Raw genomic sequence first — 25,394 nt, forward strand, 5'->3', positions numbered from 1 at the left:
ACAGAGAGGGGAATGATATTGCTGCCCATGTATTTGAATTCATGGATTTGAATTTCTTAGTATACTCTCTCGGCACCAGATGTAGCTCCGCATAATATTTCCCAATTTTCATATTTTTTTCTAATAATCTCTTTGTTCTGAAAGCATTCATAAAGTATTGAATTAATTGATTAAGCAAATTTTTCTGTTGGTTACCTTATGTGTGTGTATTTTAATAAATTCAGTGTAGGCGATTTATTTTTTCACCAAAATTAATTATGAATTAATGCATTAATTCAACAGACATTTATTGAGACCTGATATGTAGTACCACAGGCATATATATATATATATATATATCCTCCTATGTGGAAGTATATACAAAATTTACATGGAAGGAGTTGTTCAAGGTCTGACTAAGGAGTTAGGAATACATTATAAATATAAGCAAGAGTGGAAAGTGATCTATCATAGGCAGATGATGGGTTTGGTGACTTTATTTTGGACTCCCAAATGAAAAAAAAAAAACATAGTATAACTTCAAATACACTATTAGAAATTAACCATCCCAGAATATCTCAGCTGTGCGATCAGTTTTGCTTTGGGAATTTGGAGGAAGAAGATGACCTTGACTGAGGCATCAGGGATGTGGCTACAGGGGATCTGGCATTGGAGCTGAGGGCTGAAGGACATGTGTTTGTGTGAACTGTGAGGAAGTGTTGGGTGGGCACAGGCCCACTGGGCTGCTGAGGTGAGAGGTAGGAAGCACTGGGCTCCACTGGGGGAGGTGCTGGCACTCCAGGCTTTGAATCTGGATTTATTTTAATTTAGACCTTTGAGGTTAGGGATTGTTTCCTTTGTTTGCTCTTTTGTTTAGAGTTGGTGAGTATATGGGGTTATGGAAATATGTGAAAACAAATTTATATACTAAATGAAATACCTATGTGACTTTTTGAAGAATCAGCATTTCATATGCAGACCAGTTACTATTTCTGGCAGATATGGATAGGTGGAAAGAGAATACCATCCCTTTTCCTGCCCCCAGCCCCCCAAAACACAGTAAAATTAAATGAAGCTGGGGGCGGGTGGTGCACACCTATAATCCCAGCAGCTCAGGAGGCTAAGACAGGAGGATGGAGAGTTCAAACTCAGCCTCAGCAAAAGAGAGGTGCTAAGCAAATCAGTCAGACCCTGTCTCTAAGAAAAATACAAAATAGAGCTGGGAATGTGACTCAGTGGTCAAATGCCTCTGAGTCCAATCCCCAGTACCCCCCCCAAAAAAAAAAAATTAAATGAAGTTCTAGATTTACGAATCTAAGAATATAAGTCTTATAGGCATCCAGGTGCCACCTAATTGAGCATCTGTTGGAACTTCAGCACCTTGTGGGCCTACAGCTGTTGGTGACACCCCAAAGAAGGGCCAGAGCTCCTGCATGGAGAACTTCAGGTCCTGCTGGGTCACACCACAGCCTTTTTCTACTTTTTCCATCTCCATTCAGGGGAAAGCTCATCAAGGAGAAGAAAGGTCCATGTCACAGGCAGTGTCCCGAGTCCCAGACTTCCTTGCTTTCTAACCCAGACTTGTCATTGCAATGACTCTTGTCCTTCTGGGGTTTCTAGGAGTTCTGCCCAGCACAGTGAGCTAGTCTTCTGGGGCCCAGTTCCCTGTCTTTCTGCAGTGTTTGCTGAGGAAAGTTTAAAGTCTCATTTATTTCATAGGCTTCCTCATGGTTAGAAGAACTCTCTGGAGGTGTACTGATGTATGTAGTGGCATGGTACCAGGGGCTGAGGACACAGTCCTCCCTGTAGGAGTCATGGACTGAGGGTGGAAGTTCCCATCGGTGTTTCCAAAGCAAAACACATTTAATAACTGGAAATCTAATGACATGTTAAGTGAAAAATAGGAAATAAAATATTATGCACAGAATTTTCTTAAATATGTTAACACACACACACACACAAATTGTAAATGGTGATTGTTTTCTGGTGGCTGAAAAATGAATGCTATTTTTTTCCCCTTCCTCGGGCTTTTCTGTTTCTCTTTGTGTGTGTGTGTGTGTGTGTTGGGGGAGGGGTGGCTACAGTCTGCTCAATTTCTCTTAGTCTTTATAACAAAGGGTTTTATAATTTCTCCTTAAGTTTTTTGATGGATGTTTTGAGAACAATCACTGCTCTCAGAGGAAAGGCATTTCATTGGAATACATACATCCATGGTAGAGACAAATGTACCTGATACAGTTGAGAGAAAAGCATTGGAACTATATTCTGGAGGCAGCAGTCTTATTAAAGTACAGAACATCAAAGTGATGTAGCTTCATCCATGAGTTTTAACTTTTTAAAGTGAATATTCTTATTCCAAAAGGATACATAGTCATTGTAAACAATGGAATGTAAATGTAAATAATAATCTAAATATACATAAACATAAAAGAGGAAAAGATGTCCCAACATCATTCCATTACCTAAGAGAAAAATAAATGCACTTTTAATATTTGGGTTTCTACATTTCCGATCTTTATTTCCCCTATACCTATGTGTTTGTATACAGACAAACCAAACCAATCTGTGGGAAACAAACCAAAACAAAAATTAGAGCTCACGATTTGCCTTCAGGAGTCTGAAACAGTGACACAAGGAGACACTGGTGTTTTTCTCCCCTTCCTCTGACTTAGGCTCTTTCAAATAAGGCAAGTTTGAGGATGGTCTGTTTAAGCGGCTTCTTTCCCTCTCTCCCTAACTATTGGCCAAAATTTCCAGTAGAGTGTGACTGGACATCTGGACATGTTGGACTGCAGTTCATTTTACTGGGTCTGCTGGAAAAAAAAATATGAGAATACACTGTTCATTTTTATCCCCTAAGTATTCTCTGGCCCTTTTCCTTTTCAGTGAGGCAGATTTCTGTAATCCTGAGATTCTCACTTTCAGACGTTCTCCAGCACACGTGTGTGCTGCTCCAGCAGGATCTGGCATGGGGACCTTGAGGTGCCAGGGAAAGGGGCCAAAGTTTCAAAATTATTTTAGCTCGTGATACAAATGTCCCCAAATGCAACACATAATTCTCAAGCATCCCCACAGTCATGAAATTTTGCTGGCCTCTTCTGTGTTGCTGTTACATGTTGAAATCACTCAGATTTCCAAATCCTTCTCTTCCATAAGAAGGGACTCTTGAAAAATCTCTCTCTTTAGGGTCAAATTCACACATGATTTCCCTTACCCAGGGTCTCTCTGGACCTACCCATTGCCTCTTTCTCAGCTTGGAGCAAGCTCGGGCTTCCCTAGGACAACTTGGGACAGTTTCTTTTGCTTCTTTGAGGATTTGCTTTGTTATGCAATTGGTCTTATCTACATGAGTAAATAAATTAGTAGAGTCTAGAGTTTGACTACTAAAGTAAAACCAGAAATAAAACAAAATAAAACCAGGAAAACCACACAGAAGAAAGAAAAAAAAAAGCAAATGTCAATCATGATTCTGCTATCAAGAAATAGCCACTGTTTGTAATTTTGGTGTGTGGATATATTTATTTGAAGATAGTTATTATCCTCAAAAGAACTGGGTGCTGTGCCATAAATCTATAATCCCAGCTACCTGGGTGGCTGAGGCAGGAGGATTGAGAATTCAAGGCCACTCTGTGCAACATAGCAAGATCCCTATCTCAAAAAGAAAAAGAAAAAAAATCATAGAACATATTAGCATAGACTTTTGTTGCCTATTTTTCACTTTATGCTATAAGCATTTCCTCAGTCATGAGCATAATTCACAAACTTTTTCATAGTTCATTTTATTATGTACTACAAAGTGCTTAGCCATATATTTAATGTTAGGAGACAATCTAAATATAGTTTCTGATGATGTATCCATCATCATAGGTATGTAGAAGAATGCTAGGGTATGTAGTGAATTCTTGGTAAATGTTAGCTTGGCAAATGTTTTCATTAATGATAATTTTGATGTAGTTGCAGTTAGGATATCAAGAGAAGTGGTACTTGGTTGTTCCTTGTAGGAACATCCTTGTGTAGGCCATCACATCAGGACATGGACAGCATCTGTGGGCATTTCCTTTCTGCACAGAGCAGAGAGAACACCCTTGGGAGTGTAATTTTAGCTCCTTCAGCACGTTGTGCTTTGGCTTTTCCAAGCTGAGGTCCATCTGTTCCAAGCTCAGAAGCCTTGATTGGTTCTGGGCTTTCTTGCTGAATAGGTAGAGTTAAGAACCTGAAAACAAAAAACAAAAAACAAAAAACAAACCTTCTCTTGAATTTGGTAATCAGGTTAAGACACATTCCTTTTGTGGCTCATAGCCGCATTAAACTGGAACCATCATTCTCCTGATATCACTTGAGACACTTCAAAGAACCGCCTTGCCCAACCCCAAAAGGTAACATTTTGATGACAGGGAGAGATTTTTTTTTTTTTAATCAGAATGCGAGGGAGATGTGTGATAGGAGAATTCCAGAAGTAATCCCACTGAGAATGATTGGAAAATGCACCAGGCAGAGGTTAGATGGGAGATACTAGTAGAGGATATATGGAATTAGGAAGGTGGCGGGGCTCATACGATGTGAAGCAATAAGCAGAATAAAATTGGCGAAGAGAAAAAAATGGCGAAGAGAAAAATAAGAAAGGATCAGAAATGGAGGATGAATTCAAATATGACTGCTGAACCCACCCACTTCTACCATTCCCCTCTGGGTAGTGCCTTTTATATATTCATCAGCGTATTTGTTCACTGAAACTCTCCTACATACCCTAAACTAACTAACTCTCTCTCTCTCTCTCTCTCTCTCTCTCTCTCTCTCTCTCTCTCTCGTGAATCACCATCAAATATTGACAAGGAACACCAATTAGAATAATTAACTTAGCAAATGTCAAATATATATGATTTGTGTGGAGTCACATGAAATTGACATCTGAAATGACATAATGTACCACAACATAAAACATTACTCTCCAAACACCTTAAAATTAAAAGCAAATGTTTGCATTGGATCCCATTGGTCCTATCAGACCAGTTGGCATATCTATGGTCTGTCTGGGCTTAGTCCTTCCTGGAGATATTTAGGGCAGTTGTTTATAGGACATTCTCATGTTCTTGACCTGGTGTTTTATTCTGGTTATTATTCTTGACATGATTATTATTTGGATGTTGACTGGAAATTGCTCTTTTTATTATAGTTCTTTCATCATTTGGACTAATTTCTCTAAATAAATTCCTCATTTCCTGGTTGTTCATGCCTCTTTGGAAACAGATAAAATATCTTTACACAGAGAACAAACCAATGCCAAATTTTGTTTTAAAAAAGGAACAATATTTAATTTTCTGTTATATAACTTTTGAGATGCTCCAAAGTATAAAACTTTACCTTGGTCTCATAAATATTTGAATTAAAGCTATTTCAGGGTGATGAATTCATTGGAATTTCTTAAATGTACTAAATGATGGGCTCTGTGATTTATATTTTTTCCAACTTTAGATTTTTGTATTTGATAAAAATATAAGAATCTTGTATTTCTAGAAAACTTGCAAAACAAATCTGCAAACATTGATCAGTAACTTGTTTCCTGACACTTGTAGACATTCATCTGTTTGGCAATTCTGTTTTTTTTTTTTTCTTAGCAAATATGTGAGAGTTGAATATCGTAATTATCTTTAGAACTATGGGTAACATTTAGTATATCATGCTTCTGAATTTTTCCAGTTGGTTAAGTGGAACTAATACTAATGTTTTAGTAGTGTCATTTGCTAGTTGCCATTTTTAGTTATGCACTTAATTTGCCCTTGTTTATGTCAGTTATGAAGTAAGGCTAGCTCTTAATGGCCTGAGTTTAGTTTCCCTTATCTAAAGAAGCACATGGAGGTTACAAATGGAGATGCCTTAAAATTTCAGAGATGTTATAAATAACTTTTAAATATAAAAGCACCAGAAGTAAAAATGAGTCAAACTTTTTATAACAACCCATTTTTTTTTAAAGTTGATTTCCCTTAGCACATCTCTGTTATGGCCTCCCTTACCCGTATTTATTGCAGGAACCCCTGATTTCTCTGAATCCTTCGCTTGGTTGTGACCCTGCTTTTATCTTTCACTCATCCGCAGAGCCTGGCGTTTGCACGGTATTCGGAGATCCCCACTACAACACTTTTGACGGACGGACATTTAACTTTCAGGGGACATGTCAGTACGTTTTGACAAAAGACTGCTCCTCCCCTGCCTCGCCCTTTCAGGTGCTGGTGAAGAACGATGCCCGCAGGACCCGCTCCTTCTCCTGGACCAAGTCAGTGGAGCTGGTGCTGGGCGAGAGCACCATCAGCCTTCAGCAGCACCTCACCGTGCGCTGGAACGGCTCGCGCATCGCGCTCCCTTGCCACGCACCGCACTTCCACATCGACCTGGACGGCTACCTCTTGAAAGTGACCACCAGAGCAGGTGGGGCTTCTGTGGCCTCCTTCTTACTTACCTTACCATCGCCAGCGGCAGCAGGCCCTGGTTAGAGCGCCCCTCCTGCAGGAGGGGAACCCAGAGGCAGAAAAGTGTTCTGACCTCACCTGCCTCCTCCTTGCCCATGGGAAAGGCACATCCCCAAGATGCCACAGAATGACCCAGGATGTTTGTACCACGTGGATCCTTGCAATTAGACGCCAGTCTTGCAATCTCTGACATCCAGAACCCTTTCCATCCTCATTCTAAAAATAGCCGTTGTACTCATCAAATAACCTCTCTCAAGTGTTGTGGCTATTTTAGGCCGTTAATGTTCAGCTTGGAATTGTCAGCATCTCTCCCAGCTCAGCGAGTTATGCATAACAGTTTCACATCTGTGAGAAAGAAGGTTTCCTTGTTAGCCTGTGTCCAAGAAGTAAGGCGGGAATCCTCAAAAGTAAATAGCTTAGTGTCAGTGGTGTTTAAAAGAAACATAAAATGTCCACATCAGAAGAGCTGATTCTTGCATACTTTTGCTATATACACAGGATGCCGGGTGCCTTCATCCCGCTGGGTTATCCTATGTTAAGGAAAAAGAGGCTGCTGCCTGTGAGTGTGCAGATGGGAGTGGGGGGTGACCAGAACCCTATATGAACAGCATATAACCCTATATGAACCCCTAGGGAAGGCTACTCAATGAATTGATGGCCCAAACCATTGTCTTTTGTTAGAGAATACTTAGGAGGCTTGCTTTGAAAGTTCACCCTCAGCTGGGGCTTGGGCACATGAAGCTGGTGACTGAGGTCCTCTCTTAGCATCCTCTGTTGCCTTATGCCCACTGGATTGCATTTGTACTCCATGATCAGATTTGTTCCCACTAGGCCACTGTTCATGGCTGCTAGTGATCTCTGAGGCTCAAGTCTTTGTCTGATAGGTGCTACCTAAGAAAAACATTTTAGAAGAGGAATTAGGTTCCTGATTTTCAGCCCTAGAGAATGAATTCAGCTTATTTGCACATTTCATGACATTATGAATGGTTCCCACCTTTGGTTAACACATGTTGTTAGTTAGTTGGATGTTGGGTTGCATATTCTCCTGTGCACTCTTATTTCTTTAAGCATGAAACTTCAAGGAAATCAGCGAACTTTTGCTTTTGCATTGGAGAGCATTTAACAGTGTAAAGGCATCAACTGAGTGAGTTCTAGTATTTTTGGACAATGTAGATTCAAAAGGGAACCATTTGATAGAATAGGCATTTTTGAGGGTCCATAGAAACTATGTCTGCCATACCTACAAGACCCTGGTAATTGTTTCAGTTAAGGCCAGAATATATTTTGACAAATTGATTTGAGCCTATGGCATGCCAGTTTAGCTGAATAAAGGCAAGAAGCCAAGAAAAGTCTAGGGAGCTTTCAGTTAGTGAATATATCATAGTTTCAGTGAGACAACTCTAAGTATTTATGTATTGGAGCATTCAGTAAAAGGGAAAAATTCCCATTCTTTACTTTGCAGATGTGAAGAGGTCTAATGATTCAACTTTAAAGACATTAGTCTTGCTCAGAAAAATCCAGACACCTGTTCTTGTATCCAAAAGACATGGTGCTCTGCAAATATAGGCCCGAGTTAATTTCTTTAAAGGAGACAAACACTTTTTGGCTCCCTATAAAACATGTACAAGATGACCCATTATTACATAGCACTAATTAGAAGCACCTTGTCTTTCGTTTTCAAGTCATCACAAACACAGTGAAGTCTACTGATATGGGAATTATTAGTCAGCCACAGCCCAGTTCTCAAAGGAATCCTGGGTACTTGAAGATTACTAACAGCCTAGGAGGTTCAAATCTGTTCCATGCTCAGCTGGCAAAATGTGATGGAATAAGTGTACTCTTTGTCAGGATTCCATGTCATAAAAATGAGCAAAAGGATGAGACTGCTAAGAAAATAATAATAGGCCATAAATACCATAATTCGATTAGTAAATTCAACTATTCTAGGCCTTGAACTCAGTCTTACAATTTATTTTTCCATCTATGTTTCCACGATGTAAGTCATTTTTATGGCATGCCTAACACTCCAGATGAACGATTTTCTGTAGTGCACAAATTCACGAGCTTGTTTCCTAGGAAAGCGCTGCATTCCTCTGGGCACTAAACTTATCCTTTCAATGACACAACTCGATTTCTAGACAGTAGTGTGTGCACCCAGGTCTAACCATCTTAGTTTCAACTACCCCTTAGGGACATTTCCTTTTTTTATCAACTATCGATCATCTATTTAAAATATCACAGTATTTCTTTAGGGTATTATTCCACCAGATTTTTGTTTTATTTCATAAAATCATGTGATCAAAGGGTACTGTCTTCAAAATAGGAGCTTAAATCAGGCCTGTAGCTGGGGGATGGAAGATGGAGAGGCCTGTCTTTTGCCCCTGTGGTTTATGGAATCAGCACTTCATGATGCTACATCCATCAGAGTAGCACAGGTGGCCAGGGAGATTGGGTGGAATTAGGCTAACAAGTGGGCTATGACAAGGCTTGGTGGGTTAAGCATTATCCACCTCCACCACACACCCTGCCCCAACTCTCGACACTTAGCAAATAATTTAAAAATATATTTCCTTTCTGCCAACTATGTACTACATCATCTCTACCTGGAAGAGGTATATCAGCTCTGCCTGAAATCTTTAACACACTGGAAAGCAGCTTTTTATTTTATTCTTGGTATTTCTCTATAGTTTTTGAAGTGAAACAATGTATTCTATTCCTATCCCGTTGGTATAAAATCTGAGCAGGAAAAAAATATCCATTTTCACACATTACTGTGATATGTCTATAGATTTTGCATCTCTTCTCCCCTTTGAGTGGACAGCAGCAAAAGCATCAATAAGCAAATCAAAGCAAACAAACACCTCCCAAAGGAAAGAATGACCACACGAACAACAAACCCAGCTTGTGGTCTTGTCTACTCTTCTTGAGGGTGAGGAGTAAGTTGGTAAAGCAGTTACTCAGAGAAGGGGAAATGGGAAGGTCATTCCTAAAGTGGAAGGAATGCAGCTGCTGCTCACATCCCCAGATGGGACATATGCTTCAGCTTTAGCCTTCTGACTCTGCCAGTTATTTCTACCCAATTTCCCATGCAGAGAATTGGCCAACTCAACCCAGCTGCAGAAAGGACTACCCACAGCCCCGTGAACACTTCCATGATGGTTTCCTCTCATAAGATCCTTAGTTAAAATACATTCCCTCAATTACAACTTATTAGTATTTTTTCCTTTCATGACTGCAATCAACTTTGTGTGGATTTTACTCTCAGAGGGCAAAAGGACTCATGCGGACACATATGTAAGTGATACAGAGAGAGTCAAAGTCATCCCAAGTCAAATAAGTCATTTCTTCCCAGTGTGAAGCCTAGCATTGTTCTGTAAAAATCTTCTTAAAATAATAACAACAAGGAGATTGAAAAAGAGAATGAATAACAAATTATTCTCTTACTTTGGAGACCATGTTTTTATGAATGAGTTGTCATGGGTTTTGAGGAGTGTTTACCTAAAACACAGTGGGTCTACAACTTTCCAAGCATGTGTGGACCACCAGTCCACTAGAAAGAAAGAACACAATGATTGATTTGTTCACTGTGAGTTGAATTCCAATGAACTCAGTTGCCCAAAATCTCAAACTTACTATATCATTGTCAGTAATGATATTGGAGTTCCTTTGGGTGTAAAATTCTCAACTATTTGTGGCACTTGGAAGAATAGTATTTGCCTGCTGTCTAGGAAAGAGATTTGTAGTTTGGAAAATTTTGCAACATGGAAAAGTCTTTGGAATCATGCTCTAAAAGTTAGACTTTGTTTGGAATTGATTTTCTCCCCTCATTTCTCTTGCTGAGTAACTGCCCGGCTACAGGCTTGTGAGGTCAAGTTTCTTCTATACCTTGGAGAGTGTATTACAAATCATTTTATAGTTTGTTTGCCTTCTTTCAAAATGGTTATTTTAGTGTCTTAACTAGCATGAAACTTACAATTTCTTTGGTTTTGCAGATTCAATGCATCACCATTACAAGGGTAATTTATTCACTTATTAAGTATGTACTGTGTGCCAGATAATGTATTAGTTAATGGAGTATAAAGAAAGAGAAATTGTTTCATGTGAAAGTTGTGGTTGTCAGAATTGACACCACTTTCTCACAGAGATCCATGTTGGGAGGTCAGCCCGGGGTGTGGATGTCTTAGCAGTGTGTCCCTTCTCTCCTTACCTGGCCCCCTTAGTGTCTTCTCTTCATTATGCTACTCCCAGGAAAACATTCCCTGTGGCCGCCCTTTTCCTCCTTTTTCCAGATCTATTTAATTGCTTTTCTGAATCCAGCCTGTTTCTCCTAACCAAGAAATCTTCTCTGTCATTCACCTTGGAGTAAGAATGCTTCTGTTCCTTCCACTTACCACCCAGTGATTTCCTTATGGGCCGTTCTGTTTATTGCTCAAGAAGCCCAGTTTTAGACCACTAGTCTATTTTACCAATAATTCTCCCTGAAGTAACTGTCCTGTGATGGTTGTGTGGGCTTCTCACTGGAAAGAGTTTTGGGCAGCCATTTCTCTTCTCAGACTGTGTTCAGACTTAGCTTAAGAATCTTACCTCTGAGTGTTTCTTCCTGAGCTCACTTCCATTACTCTAATATTTTTGCCATATGCCAATTTCACATACCAACAAGAGCCATTCTCAGTCTCTCTCTCTTCACCCTCCTTTTCCCTCTCTTCCCCTATTTCTCCTGTCCCCTCACACCTCATCCCCCAACTCTGAACATTTGCTCATCAGGCTAATCTTGAGCTTTCAGTATAAAAGACAAAGCCTTTGAGGAGAAAAGACAATTTTCTCTTTTCAGAGGCTCACAACAGGTAAAATAAAAGACTAGTTTTGTCAGGAACCCAAAAGGGTAAAATTTTTAAAAAATCAGCAAAGAATTTTTTGTAAAAAAGAGACTTCCTTTGTGGTTGCTACTCTTGGGAGACAGTGACAGTGACTAAGGAGAAGTCTCAGTGTAGAAATGCACATTGACCTGTTGTAGTTGTTCCCTAGAGCTCATGCCATGGGTTGCTCTTGGGCATTCCCTGGTAAATAGTGCCATCATCCACAGGAGGGCTCAGGCACTGCCAGGGGATCATCATGAGAACAATTAAGAAAAGATTCCAACACACACAAAAGAAAGGAAAACTAGGAAAGATAGTCATTTACTTTGGGTTGAACCTTAAAATGCTTTCACAAACACCTCCATCTTGCGACCAGTGTCTCCATGCAAAACATCAGAGTGGAGTTGAGAGTGTTTCTTCTTATTCAAGCTTAGCTGTGCTCTGTGACATAAGCTGGCTGTCCTACATGAGACTAGAAAAATGCCCCCACTCAGAGTAATCTTTGGCTAGAGTGGCTCCGGGAACTCTTGGGCCAGTATATCTAGAGAAATATGCATGTTTTTAGACAAACCCTCCAACATTTTAGATAATTAGTTCAGCAAACCCAGAAGGGTCTTTGGTCATCTGCCTCCTGGGGTGAAGACAGTGTCCTTGATGAACAAGGAAGTACTGGCCTAATGATGGATGCACAAGAGGAGCTTTTGTCCATGGCCTGGAAACCTCTAGTGCTGCCTCAAATGCTGAAACTCATTAGTGTTCTTGCATTGGAGGCCCCAGAGATGGACGGTGTAAAGATTTCCCAACAACTAAACCCCAGGAAACATGGGTCAGAAGCTCATGTCTCAGGAATAAAAATAAAATAATGAAGGAGCACATGTTTGCATTAATGTGTCATCCCTTGAGGAGGATGTATTCAGAAGCTATCTATTTATTGCTTTAATATCCTGTGGTATTTGGAGTAAATACTTACATGGAGGAATTTTTGGATAAAGAAACAAAAATAACATAAGGAATTATAGTCTTTGTTTCTTTCTGTTTCCACACTATAGTCATTGGATAAAGGAAGCACAATTTGGACTAACATAATTACTTTAGAAGAGGACAAAAATATAAACCTCAGAGTAGGGTGATCAAACCAGGGGTACATAGATATTTTAAGAGCAAACTTCATTCAATTTAAAAATCCTAATCCCCCAAAATAAGTGATTTATGTAATTCATAAGACATTTAATGTGGTCAGATCAAAATGTAACCAAGAATTTGGATAGATTCGAAGTGTTCCTTGTTAGAAGACGATGGCTGTATCTACCAAGTAAAGCTATGGACACATGGGAATTATCGGGAGATTCAGGAGTGGTTGAACTCCCTTCTCCCCTTCTTCTCCTCTAGGTTTGGAAATATCCTGGGATGGAGACAGTTTTGTAGAGGTCATGGCTGCCCCTCATCTCAAGGGCAAATTGTGTGGCCTGTGTGGCAACTACAATGGACACAAACGTGATGACTTAATTGGTGGAGATGGAAACTTCAAATTTGATGTGGATGACTTTGCTGAATCTTGGAGGGTGGAGTCCAACGAGTTCTGCAACAGACCCCAGAGGAAACCAGTTCCTGAGCTGTGTCAAGGGACGGTGAAAGTAAAGCTCCGAGCCCATCGGGAATGCCAGAAGCTCAAATCTTGGGAGTTTCAGACCTGCCACTCAACAGTGGACTATGCTACTTTCTATAGGTAAGTACAATGTTCTGGGAATGGGGTGGGGTTACGGATCTAGGATAGACTTGATCTTGGAATAGAGTTTGTCAAATCTCCTGCTATGCAAAACAAGGCCTCTCAAATTCTTTCTTTTCAGTAGCTGATCTTGTCTTGAGTCAGCTTCACATGATGTCCCATTTGGGAAATTCCAGAAAGTGTTCTAGGGCAAACTTCTAGGCCACTCTATAGTTTTGTGTGTCTACAGATTTATGGAAAAGCTGATGACACCACAGGGCTTTTCCAGGGTGTTAGCTTGACCCTAAGATTATGGAGGGTTTCCCAAGTTCTGGCCTAAACCACAGTGATATAGGGCAGAGATGATTTCCTCAAATGGAATCTCAAATCACTCTGGCCAGCTTTGGGGGTTTGCATAAACTCTGTTATTCTAGGTCTGAGAAAGAGTTCAGGTCAGCCTCATGGCCTCGTCCAGACCAAATCTGCACAGGGAAAATAAGGAGCTTGAGGTTGGAGAAAGGAAGGGCTCTCACCAATAGTCAGTTCCATGACCTCTTTTGACTCTGTTTAGCTACCTCCTACACAATGCAACTGGCTACAAAGACATCTTGAATTTGACTTCCGTGCCACAAGATTGCGTTTGTGAGTTGATGAGTTTGGCCTGGTTGTACTTCCATTTACTGCACAATTCCACAGGTTCAAGGGCTATGGCTGCCTATAGCTTTAACCACGATGGGTGGGGCAGGAAACATGAGCCGAACACAGCCCAAAAGGCCTTGTTTAAGTGATTTGCCTGTGCCTCTTAAAATTAGGAAACTCCTGTGGTCTACAACCACAGAGAGGTTATTTTTACTCTTTAATTGCCACCAGTTTATTTCCCCTAGCTCTCATTAAATGTGATATTTTTTAATTTGATCTTTGGACATAAAAGATAAAGCTCTATAAAGGCAGCTTAAAGTGGGGTGGAAAAAAGACCATCCCTGTCATCACAAATCCACGAACATGGCTGCATCTGCCAAACCATTTGGCTCCAAGTCATACATTTAGCTCTTTCAAGACATTTTCCTGCTATAATTTGAGTTCTCCGGGTTCCCTTCTTTCTCCTCCTTGCATTCCCTCTCTACATGGGCCACATCCCTTTTCTACTGAAATCGAAGGATCTGAAGGTGAGACTAAGTGAGTTAACTGCTTGGAGAAACCTGGCTTCATTTAGAATTAAACATCTTCCCTTGAAGTTCTGATAGGAAGCTGTAGAGTACAGCAATTAGAGTTATGAGGTTTCCCAGAACTTGAAACTCAGACAGGTTGTACAACCTTGAACAGTTACCCGAGCTCTACAAACCTCAGTTAGCCTATCTGTGAAGTGGGGATAACAAAGGAAGCTGCCTTGAAGGATTGCCACTCAGATTGAGTGGGATGGCCAAAACATGCTCAGCAAAGAGCCCACACATATTGAGCGCTCCCTAATACCTCACTGCTGCGTCCAATAGCACTTAAATAACAAACAAGAAGAAGGCCTCTTTTGGAAGCTCTTCCATTACACTCACAGATTTGGATTGGATTCTTCTCTGTTTAAAATAGAGTGGAAAGGCTGTGCTTCTCCCAGAGCTTCTGTTGTCTACCATTGGGTTTTTATCTCATTTCAGAAGATTGTCATGAAACAAAAATTGGAGAGCAGGCCTGCAGAGATTAGTCCCTTTTTCCAAATTTCTATTGCTTTGGCATTTGGTGATTTAATTAGTGCTGTGATCCTTGGACTACTGCAAGAATATGATGAATGTCTTGGCAAAAGTTGTGAGAAGCGATAACTTTGACATGCATGAGCAGAGAGGATGGCGGTCACTTCTGCCCTTTAAAGGTGCCACAGAAACTACAGATACACAGTGGAAATTGCTCATATGAGTTAGGGGCTTGATGCCCAGTTTGGGAAGCTCTTGAGCAAGCTCTTGGGATTTAGTGCATGTAGGCTCAGAGGCTGGGATGTGGGCTTGTGCTGTGCTCATCGGTGGCACCGTGTAGCAGCAGAGTGTCCTCCAAAGCCTTCCACCCTTTCCTGGGAAGGACAGAGGCACTCAAGAAGGGAGAACTAGACTGCAGGGCAGTTCTGTCTCCCATATACCCTGCTGCTGATCTCAGTGTCCAATAAAACAATGCTTTCTCAAGCATTTTGAAGTGAAGTGGTTCACCTTGGGCAGACCCTGGAATTTTCTCCTTTCTTCCAAACACTTATGCAGCAGGAGAAGAAAACCAACAGGGTGCTGTATAGAAAGGTGATTCTCTTCTCAAGGGAGCTCCAGGAGAATCAAATATCTGGGATTCTAGGGTCACTTTTTATGAAGCAATGAATTGAGAAGGAGACCCTGGTAAAACCAGACTGTACCCAATTCCGAGTCTGCTGCTTTCAATTTGTGTGACCCTGAGGCTCAGCTGAGTTCCAGATCTTTTATCTCTAGCATCTGTGTGACAGTGACTACCTGGAGTCCATGGACAGTGGGCTATTGGTGTTTGGGTGCCCTTGTCCTGCACTCCTGTCTTCCAAGGGCAAATTCAAACCCCTTCCCCCAGCCACTTACATTTCTGCTTGTTGACCTCTCCCACTTTCATCATGGACAACTGATCTGCTGACCCTGATGCTCTGTGTGACCCTAATCCAAATAAAAAATATGACATCACAGACATGTGCATTTTTGCTCATGTATTTAAAATAATTGAGGGAATTTGTAAAAGGAATCTGAAAATATGCTCAGGACCATGGCTGAGATGTATTTTTTTCTCAGTCCTTACAGGACTAAAGAATATTATCTTGATATCATGAACAGACACATACATAGGTAACCTTGGAGTTTGATTCCTTTTATTTTTCCCCTCATCCTTCAAAGAAATGTCTACATTTTTCTTTAAGGACAAAGAATAAAGTAGTTAAACATATTCATACAACTTTTCAAGCCGCTTGTGTTTGCAACAGAGAGAAGGGAGGCAGTAAGGAGGGTATTTCTGTGTACAAATATTACCGATTTGGGGTTTCCTTAATCAGATGACACATTCCACTAGGCAAATTCTATTACAAATATAACACTTTTTATAGGATCAAAATCATAATTCAGATTCCTCTGAGTTAGAGTTCACTTTTGAAATGTCTAGAGTTTATAACTCTTACTTTGCTCTTTTATATAATTCAACATTTTTAAATAGAAAACTGGCCATTGTCAAAATACTTGAAAAACTACCATTTGTCAGTGAATAAGAAATGGTTACAGGTGAGTCAATAGCTTTTTTTTTTTTTTCAGGAACTTTTTAAGATTTGCTGACTTTTAAAATTTGCATATCAGTTTGACCCCTCTTGACTAATTTGGTATAAAAACATGACATGACCAAGTTATTTGTAATCAGAATAATTTCCTTTAATTAACCCATTGATTCTGTGGGGGCGCAAAATAATTTAGTAATGAATCACATAAAAATGCTGACTTTGTTGATAGCATGTTTTAAGTCTCAGCTTTGCTAATTGCCTTTTCCTTCAATTAAATAATCCCCTTTAGCAATTTTGCTTTCATTCTTCTTTATTGGTGTGCTATGGGAAATTCCTGCTGGCTACAGGGGTAGTATACTATGGCTATATTAATGTGAAGTCATTTGGATGATATATGATTGACTTGCAGGCTCCTCTGAGGAGAAAGTGTTGATGGTGTTCCTGTCTCTTTTCTCATTTCTCATTTTCCTTTCCCTCCCTGAGTCTCATACTGCTTCTCCTTTGTGTCCTAGTTGCCAACTGAGGAGTCTAAAAGGGATTGAGATCCTCAGGAGCCAATATCAAACCCATCTGCCTGCTTCTGCCTTAGGCCCAAGGCACAGAGGCTGGGAGGTGGCTGGTGCTGTGTGGGCCAAGGCGGGGACCTGGAGGGCCTTCTATTCCTTGTGCTTGCAAAGCACCAGCTTTGGGCTTTCCGCCTAACTCAGATGCACATCTCAGATGACACAGTTCCAACTGAGTATACCCTGCCAGTAAAGCAGGACTCTTAAGTCAGGGCAGGACCACATTGCAGAGAAGTCAGGACAGTGAAGGCGGAGTGTGGTGAAGCCCAGACGTTCAGACTGCCGGCCTCTCCGCACTGCTGTCCTCCCGCACTCTCCTTAATGGGTTGTAATTCACCAGAGCAACAATTCTGTTCACTTGTTCGGTTTGGGAAAGTGTCTGGGGATTCCCAGTCTAGGAAATGTTCTTTTCTTTCCATGCAGTGGTTTTTACAGCTGTAAGGAATTGAAGTGACGCCAGAGGATTCACAGATGTGTCCTTTCCTGCTGAGGTACAGGGAGGTAGGAGACAGGAGGTAGCAGAGGAGAACATTGGAACAGGGACAGCCACAACGGTGTTGGATATACTGGGATCCTGGGACTGCCAGTGGCTTTCTTCCAGGGGAAGATCACAGCCTTCCTGAATAACCCACTTTGTGTTCCCTGTGAAGGAAGCTAATCATTTATTGTAAAGCAAGAGGAGAAGATCCAGGCAAGGAGTGCAGACTTTCTGTGCCTGTGTGAGAGAATCAAAACTTACTGCTGTTCTCTAATTAAAATCGAGTCAATTTACTTCAAAGAAGGACATGCTTGGAACATATTTGTTTACTCTTTTAATTACCTCGTTGAGACCAACCTCCACTAGAACTAGAGTTCTAAATCAAATGAAGCGTTTATTCTAAAATGTGACATTATAGGGCTTACTTTTTATTTTTCCTTTGGCTGACTCAGCTTTTAAGAGGAGTTGTTACCCTGAATCTGTAATTAAGGTATGCTGACACCAGGTGGCAGTAGACACCTCAGTTGTACCACCTACCAGACTTCAGCTCTGAGAAGTTCAGTTTTAAAGTTCAAAATATCCTTCCTACTAGTTAGTGCTTTCTCTTTCTTTTTTATTTAATATTTATTTTTAGTTGTAGTTGGGCCTAATACTTTTATTTTATTTATTTATTTTTTTATGTGATGCTTAGGATTGAACCCAGGACCTCACAGGTACTAGGAGAGTAATCTACTGCTAAGCCACAATCCCAGCCCAGTGTTTTCTCTTTCAATTCTCTCTCTTTCTCTCTCTCTCTCTCAACTTCTACCTTAAGCTACTCCTTTGACTATCTAAATACACAATATATGTTTCTGCATCTGGGTTGGTCACTCTCATGTCTTCCTGATGGTCCTTGTTTTCTGCATTGATCTAAGCTGAAGACACAATTCCAATTTCATTCCAGGCCTCTGTAAATGCTCTTTCTTTAGTGTCTTAATTTCTCTGATCATGTTTGTCATTACTTAGCACATATCCTATGTTGTATTGTTACTGTCTTTCTCCAGCATTGATTTTAGGTTCCCTGAGAAATGGAGGCTGTCTTTTCTTTTTCTACTCTTTCACAGTTCACACAGCACTACCCCTGGAAGAGCTGCTCTTCTCAGCCAGCCTCATAGCTGCATCCTCTAGGATTCTACTTGTGGCTTTTGCTGGTCCCCATTCTGGGCTAACTTCAGGTCTTCAACTTCATGCTCAATTATGCACTTATAATTGGAATGTACACAGGTCTCTGTCTTTTCAGAGAGTAGACTGGTCAGAGTCAGCAGGGCCTCTGGGCCATCTTTAATGCTACAAAAACTGAACACTTCTTACTGGATGAATGTATACTGTGTCTGCCCATGGCAGGCCAGGTGGTACTTCTGAGCCTCTGTGTCTGCCTCTGCCTGTCACAATTTACTTGTAAGCCACTTGGACTTTCTAGCTCCAGTTCTATTCCTCCGCTGGTGTTTGGCCTTGATATCATCTGTGGTATTTTGACCCAGAGATATTTTTGCCTGGCTTTTCTCAGGTAATCTTAATACCTCAAATTAACTTCCTCTCATGGCAGTACAATGGCTATTCCTTTGAAGAGGTGATCTTGCCAAGTCCAGCTGGTCTTCTTTCCTGGTGTTACTCAGCATTCCTACAGAGAAGTCACATCATCTGCCTTGTCATTGAATTTATTTATTTATTTATTTTTCCCAGGTCAGACCCAAAGCCTTGAGATAGTTTCCTTTCAACCTTTCATTCAACTCTACCTCATCCACAGGTAGAGTTTTCCCTGTTGGATCCACCAAAGTGACCAAGAGAAAGGTCTTAACTTGTTTATCAGCTGCCTGGAGTTTAGCTCCAAGGGACCATCCTGGTTAGTTCAGTTTTCTTAGAGACAAAGTAGAAAGAAACGTGTGAATGCTCAGAAAAATGTGAAGATACTTAGAAAGTCATTTTACCCAAATCTACAATCTTGTCATGTTTAATTTTTCATATTGAAGTGACAAATACTATTCCTAACAGAAGAAGAAATGAAGAAAACTGCCCCTGTCTTAAAAGACAGGCTAACCTAGGGGGAGAGATTGAATCAACTGACAGCTAGAGACAGAGAGAGCCCAGTCCACACAAGGCCACCCTCACTTTGGCATCATCTAACCATCCTCAGGGGCAATAATGTCCCTAGAACAAACCAAAAGGCATCACACTCATGGGGACAATTTAACATAGGAAAGGATTCAGATTAAAATAAGAAGGGACACATAGGATAGACGGTCCTGGAAGTACCCAAATGTAGAGCTTTTCTGTTCTTTCCCCATGGCATCCTGGACTGGTGTTAACTCCTCTCAGCCACAATATGTGGCCATTTTCACTGGGTATTTCCAACCAGGAAGCTAGCCCAAGTCAAGTTCCTGTTAGGACTTGGTCACATGCTGCCCTTGTGGCTGACCTATGGTCTCCAGCCCTTATGAGAGGCCTAGTGGGTAATGCCTTTGGACTCCAATTTCTTTGAAGGTTGGAACTGTTATTGCATGGCCCAAAGCTTCCATCCTAAATCCCACTAATAAACGTTGGTGATCACAGTGCTCAGGCCAAAAAAAAAAAAAAAAAAAAAAAAAGTCACTGTCAAGTGAAACATTCCAGGGGCCTAAGGATCACCTCTCAGTACTCAAAGGCAAAGACCAGACTCTTTGGGCAAGGTTAATTTTTTCACATATAACCTTCCTAGCTCAAGGTCAAATGCGATTTCAGTTTGATTGTATAATTTTAGCTTGAGTTTATTTTAAGCATAAACATTCTAGAATCCTGCCGCGTTTCTCCTCAGAAAATTACCTTCCGAGATGCAATTAGATGAGGCTTTTGAACACAGATTTGAATGAGTGTCATTGTAGCAGGTAAAACACTAATTATTTTGTAGCATCTCTCTTGGCTGCTTAGGGAACTCCTTGATTACTTCTTAGTAAGCAGGAGGCAGTATGTGTGTAACTTCATTATCGTATCATTATTTATGGGTGTAAAGCCCTTTGCTTCTGTGAGAATGAGCCTGACATGAGTAATGATTTCCGCATTTCACTGTGGATCTAATCAAGACACCAAGAGGTGAAAGGACTCATTCCAGGCCCCCTGAGGAGCCCGAGCAGCTAGCCTGACAGGAACACCTGGTCTGGTTCTGTTAGAGAATGTGGCGGGACTGTCACATATGGCTGCTTCTGTATCTTGTTATTGTCCACTCAGGTTTTCACACATCCTGCTTCTGTCATGAGCTTCCGAGAACTATATTAATTAAATTGCTTCTTTCTACAACTTTCCATGAAGCCCCAGCTATGTGTCAGGTACTGTGGTGAGAAGGTGGTGAGTGGGGACCAAACAAGGGAGACAAAGCTCTTCCGTCAGAGAATTCATAGCTATAAATCAGAAGTGAGGCCATTTCCAATGGCAGGAAGTGTAATGGAGGAAATAGAATAATATAATAGGTGTCACCGGGGTCTGTCCACTTTGAGTTAGGTGAACAGGAAGAGCCTTTTTGGGGAACTCTCCTGTGAGTGGGGCCCACCAACCATGAGAGAAGCTGGTGAGGAGGCCCATGGAGGGCATGGGAAATAGGCCCCATGCTGGAAAGGAAAAGGCCTGTTTGAAGTCCAGGAAGGAGGCTGCCATGGCTGGTGCTTTTAGAAAGTGAGACGCAGTACGGTACCCAGTGAGTATGGTGGGGTGTCAAGGAGGCTCTGCAACCAGGCTGTGGGCCAGGTCATCTTCTGAGCTCCCCTACTTATATGTCATTGCTGTTGGGCAGGTGAGTTCACATGTGACACGCAGGACAGATGCCCTGTGTGTCAGGGGGGGATGGTGGAGTGTCTCCCATGTGGCCAGATGGTTTGGGGGTGAGGACTGCATTAGATGCTCCCTGTAAGGGACTCATCCAGACCTGGCACAGGACTATGCTCAGTCAAGATAGTTTTATTAGTAGTATCATTTCACTGCACTGCAATATAAACCTGCTTTGTGTGGAACTTGCCTGCAGAGTGACCTATGCCATCTGGTGCTAGCACTTGAAGAAGTGTTTTTCTTTTATTTTACATGGTCATTTCTAGACCATCTGGAAGAGCTTCTTCCTATCTTGTGTAGAAATTGATACTTTTTCCTAAAACAAAACAAAACAAAACCAGACACTACTTTGGAATTAATTAAAATTTCCACAGTGTGCTTTTCATAAACTATTTGAGCTGGATGGGAAGGTGCAAAAGGGATAATTAATTCTGAAAGATGAATTTGAGCTTAAAAATAATATATTTGTCCTCTATGTGCTCTACAGAGTGGAAGTCTAGATGAGAAATTCATGTGTCTTGATTTAGTTTTTATTGGGACACAGGGTATAAGAAAAGAATGTTGGACATATTTTAACTTTTTGATGCCAGTTTTCTTTTTCCTTTTTTTTCTTTTAAATTAATGACATGAGCTTCATTTAACCTTTACATAGTAACTCAAGGGTAATATTGGGGTATCACCTGCAGGTAGGCAAGTCTTTCCTGGTGGACACTTGATGAAGAAGAAGCTCTGAGCTCAGTTTGGTATTTAGATATTTTTATTGGCTTAAGTCTTCTTGTTATAGCTTTCTCTGTCCTATTTTACTCTCTTGTTTAGACAGAGAAAGTCGTGTTATCTAATGTTGTTTGTAAAATAATTATAAAAAGGTTCTCAAAGAAGACCCAAGGTTCTTAGGAGAAAAGTTCTTAGGAATTTTAGTCTTTGGACTGTCCTCCTTTCCTGTTCACAGTGGTTATCAGACAACTCAGGGCCAAGTTTGTGAACCATTTCTATCAAGTGTATACAAGTTTAAGGCATGGGTTTTATTTTAGAATTAATCTCAAGCCTGGTTTAATTTTTCTCTTTCCTGTTTTCTTCATTCACTAAATTTCATTGTATTTCATTCTGCATGTAGTTTTGCAAGCTGACTTAAATCTTTCCTGGAACCAGTTAAGGAATAAGTGACAGTGGTCATGAGCAAGGGATCTAATCTCTCTCTGCTTCCATTATTTTTTTCATTGTGAAGTGGCCATAATATCTTTACCCAAGAGCTTCTCATGAGACTAGATGAGGTTTCTCTTGTATATCCCAGACACAGTGACAAGGAGTCTATTGACACTGGCCACATGGTTCACGTCTGAATTCACGTCTGAGCCTGTGGTTTCAGCTTGCCCTTTGGAAAGTCAAGATGTCCAGTGGGGTGCCAGACTCCTCAGAATCAGGAGCACCTGGGGATGGGTGTCCTCAGTGGCAGCCCTGTGTGGGCTGGTTTCCATCAAGCCACATACAGATTGGTTGGGACTTTGATGTGTTATGAGTCCAGCATGGTGACTCAGTGAAACCACATGATCAGACACAGCGTCTTGTGAAATCAGCTGGTATTCTGGCAGCATCATATGCTTCTCAAAGTAGGCACGCTGGACCCTGTGCTATCTGGGAGCATGTCAGGGATCCAGGACAGGGCTCAGATCTGGACTGGGTTTGAAGGCCACCAGGACTCTCTTCATTTCCCAATCAAGTTGACCAAAGTTAGACTCTGTGGGGCATATGCCAAAGTCAGGGCTGAGGGGAAGTGTTTGTATTCCTGGATGCTCCGACACAGTTCTCAGTTTACATGGAAATCTAAGATTCAGTCTCATCTCCCTTCTGACTTGGTAAGTCAGAGGAGCAGCAGGGATGCGGATGCTGAACTGTCCACACCACTCGCACACACAGATGGGCTGTGGTACTGCTAAATACCAAGTATTCATAAGTGTGCATATGTTTAAAAAAGAAAAAAAAAATAGACTTGGAGGTTGGCAATTTTATTGGGAAAGAAAGTGCTGAGAAAATTATATTATTGGATCCACAGACCTCTTTTCTAGGTTAATGGTCAATTATTCATGTCTAACAGGCAATCAATCAATCAGTAATAAATTACAGTAGGTATATATTACCTCTTGTGAAAAAGAATGTGCATAGGCTCTTCTGTTGTTGTGATTGATTGATTACACCATTACAACAGGCGCTGTTCAAGGTGCTGGAGACACGGCAGTGAATCAGATAAAGGAGTCTTGAGGCTTCAGGAGCTAGCAAGTCAGGCAAGTGAATAAGAAAGATGAGGGACCTGGAGTGTCGACAAGGAGGGATAGTTTCTGATGGAGGATGTGCTGGGTGCTCTGACAACCCATACTGTGATAATGGGGTGACTTCCTGGAGGAGGTGGCATGATTAATCAACAGCCAAAGAAAAGAAATTCTGTGGGGTGTGCCACTGACGTTAAGGTTTGCGGACAGTAAATCAGAGGCAGAAGCTAAGTCATTATGGATTTACACCCCCAAGTTTATCAGACACAATGGGGCATAACTTTCACCCTTACCTGAGAGCTGGTCATACTGAGCAGTTGGTTCAGTAAAGCTCAAGACTGTTGATTTACCATTTATTTCTCAATAATTTTAAAATTACCTATTGCATATTCCACGTGTTCTTTCACAAGAATCAGAATCACCTACAGAGCTGATTCAGTGGGCCTAAATGAGCCTGGAAAATTTGCATTTCTAACTAATCCTGGGCAGCGGAGTGCATCCTATCCTGAGAACCATTGCCTCAGGTGGACGGATTACTAGAAAAATCTATCCAGGTTCCTGTAGGGACTTAATTCTCTGAATCTTTGTTTCTGCAAAGATGTTTATGTGACTGATGGGCATAATTTTCTTTGGTCCCTATATCATCTGTCTCCAAGTGGAATCTAGAGTGAGTTCATGAGTGAGGGGGACAAAGGATATGTCTACCTAGACCAAAGTGGTGATTTCTTGGTGTGTAGTTTATAGAGCACAGAGTCAATCTTTTTAAGTCTTAAAGAAAGAAAGAAAAGAAAGGAAGAAAGAAAGAAAATCTTACTACTTCCTAGTGAGTTGCTTAGCTGGGTCATTTGTGAGTGAGAATTAGAATCCAGAGTCAGTTTTCCTGGTCACGGAGATACTTCCCACAGTAAGGGCTACATGGGGAGCCACTCTGGGGACTCTTAGATGAATTACCCAGGACCTTGCAAGAGAAGGGGAGAAAACACTGGATACAATGCAGCTTTGTTGATGGACGGAGTTGAAACTGAGCATTCCTGTGCAGAGGCTGAGCTATCAGGACCCTCTCCTCCCCCATTTGCAGGATGGGGAGGCCCAAAGCTAGGAGCCCAGGCCTGTGCACCCAAAACAGCCAACAGGATGTGTCTGTAAAACTCCATTTCCTTTTTATGGGCGTCAGGCTTTTAAAGAGTTTGGTCAATGGGCACCAAGAGTAGAGAAATAAATACTTTGCAAGGAAATCGGGAAATCTGGTGACAATACTGGAATTAATAATTCTTTCAACATGAAAGAGCTGTTCTTTATGATCTTTACCATCTTACCTAGTGTTAGGAGTTTAAAGAGAGGGGACGAGCTGGTTTCTTCATTGCCTCCCTAGCAAATGGCCCATGTGTGAGTAGGTAGGATGCACTTGAGCTGCACATGGGCCAGAAGACCTTTTAGAAACCCTGAAAGCTTTTCCATATGAAAAGGAAACCAGGAAATTAGAGTCTTCATTTTGTCTTTGTGATCAAAGCCAGGGAGGAAAGATATTAAGCAGATACTGACCTGAAGTTTTGTAGCCACTGTGAGGATTTATTGACCTGGATAGTAAACTTGGACTGTGGGAAGTCTGAGGTTGATATTTTACTCCAGGAGAAAAAAGATCAGATGTTAACTCAAAATGGAGGCCTGTAGGTCCACTGCCCTTGGAAGTAGGAAGTAATAGCAATTATTAGTTGAATGTGTATTAAGTTCCTGCATTTGGAGGAACTCCATGACTCTATGGTGTTAATAAGAATGGACAAACTGTCACAGATGAGGGAGTAAGAAAGAGTGCATGTTTTCCAGTGTTCACTCTGTGCCAGGGGACAGATAAGTGCTGTACTTACACAAATTGATTTCTTCATGTGAATCAGAAAACTCAGCTCAAAGGTGTTAATGATGTTGTCCAATAGCGAGGCAAAAAAGAAGCAAATCCAGGATTGAAACCAAATGTATGGTAACCCAGAGACTATGATTTTGACCAAT

The 25,394-nt window shown here is 41.1% G+C and overlaps 1 protein-coding gene across 3 annotated transcripts in view; it reads left to right on the forward strand.

Moving 5' to 3' along the window:
• The window catches only part of Bmper (BMP binding endothelial regulator), a 237,833-nt gene that overhangs the window by 157,038 nt on the left and 55,401 nt on the right, over positions 1 to 25,394 (forward strand). For 2 of the 3 annotated variants that reach the window (XM_058584443.1, XM_046460607.2), the window contains exons 12-13: positions 6,073 to 6,402; positions 12,689 to 13,025. In XM_058584443.1, coding sequence (XP_058440426.1) covers positions 6,073 to 6,402; positions 12,689 to 13,025 — 667 coding nt within the window. The remainder of the gene's footprint in view (positions 1 to 6,072; positions 6,403 to 12,688; positions 13,026 to 25,394) is intronic. The other variant, XM_046460608.2, reaches the window with a different exon arrangement.

Source organism: Marmota monax, unplaced genomic scaffold (genome assembly GCF_021218885.2).
Source record: "Marmota monax isolate L192 unplaced genomic scaffold, Marmota_monax_Labrador192_F-V1.1 WCK01_AAM20220418_F8-fsc00107, whole genome shotgun sequence".
Classification (NCBI taxonomy): Eukaryota; Metazoa; Chordata; class Mammalia; order Rodentia; family Sciuridae; genus Marmota; species Marmota monax.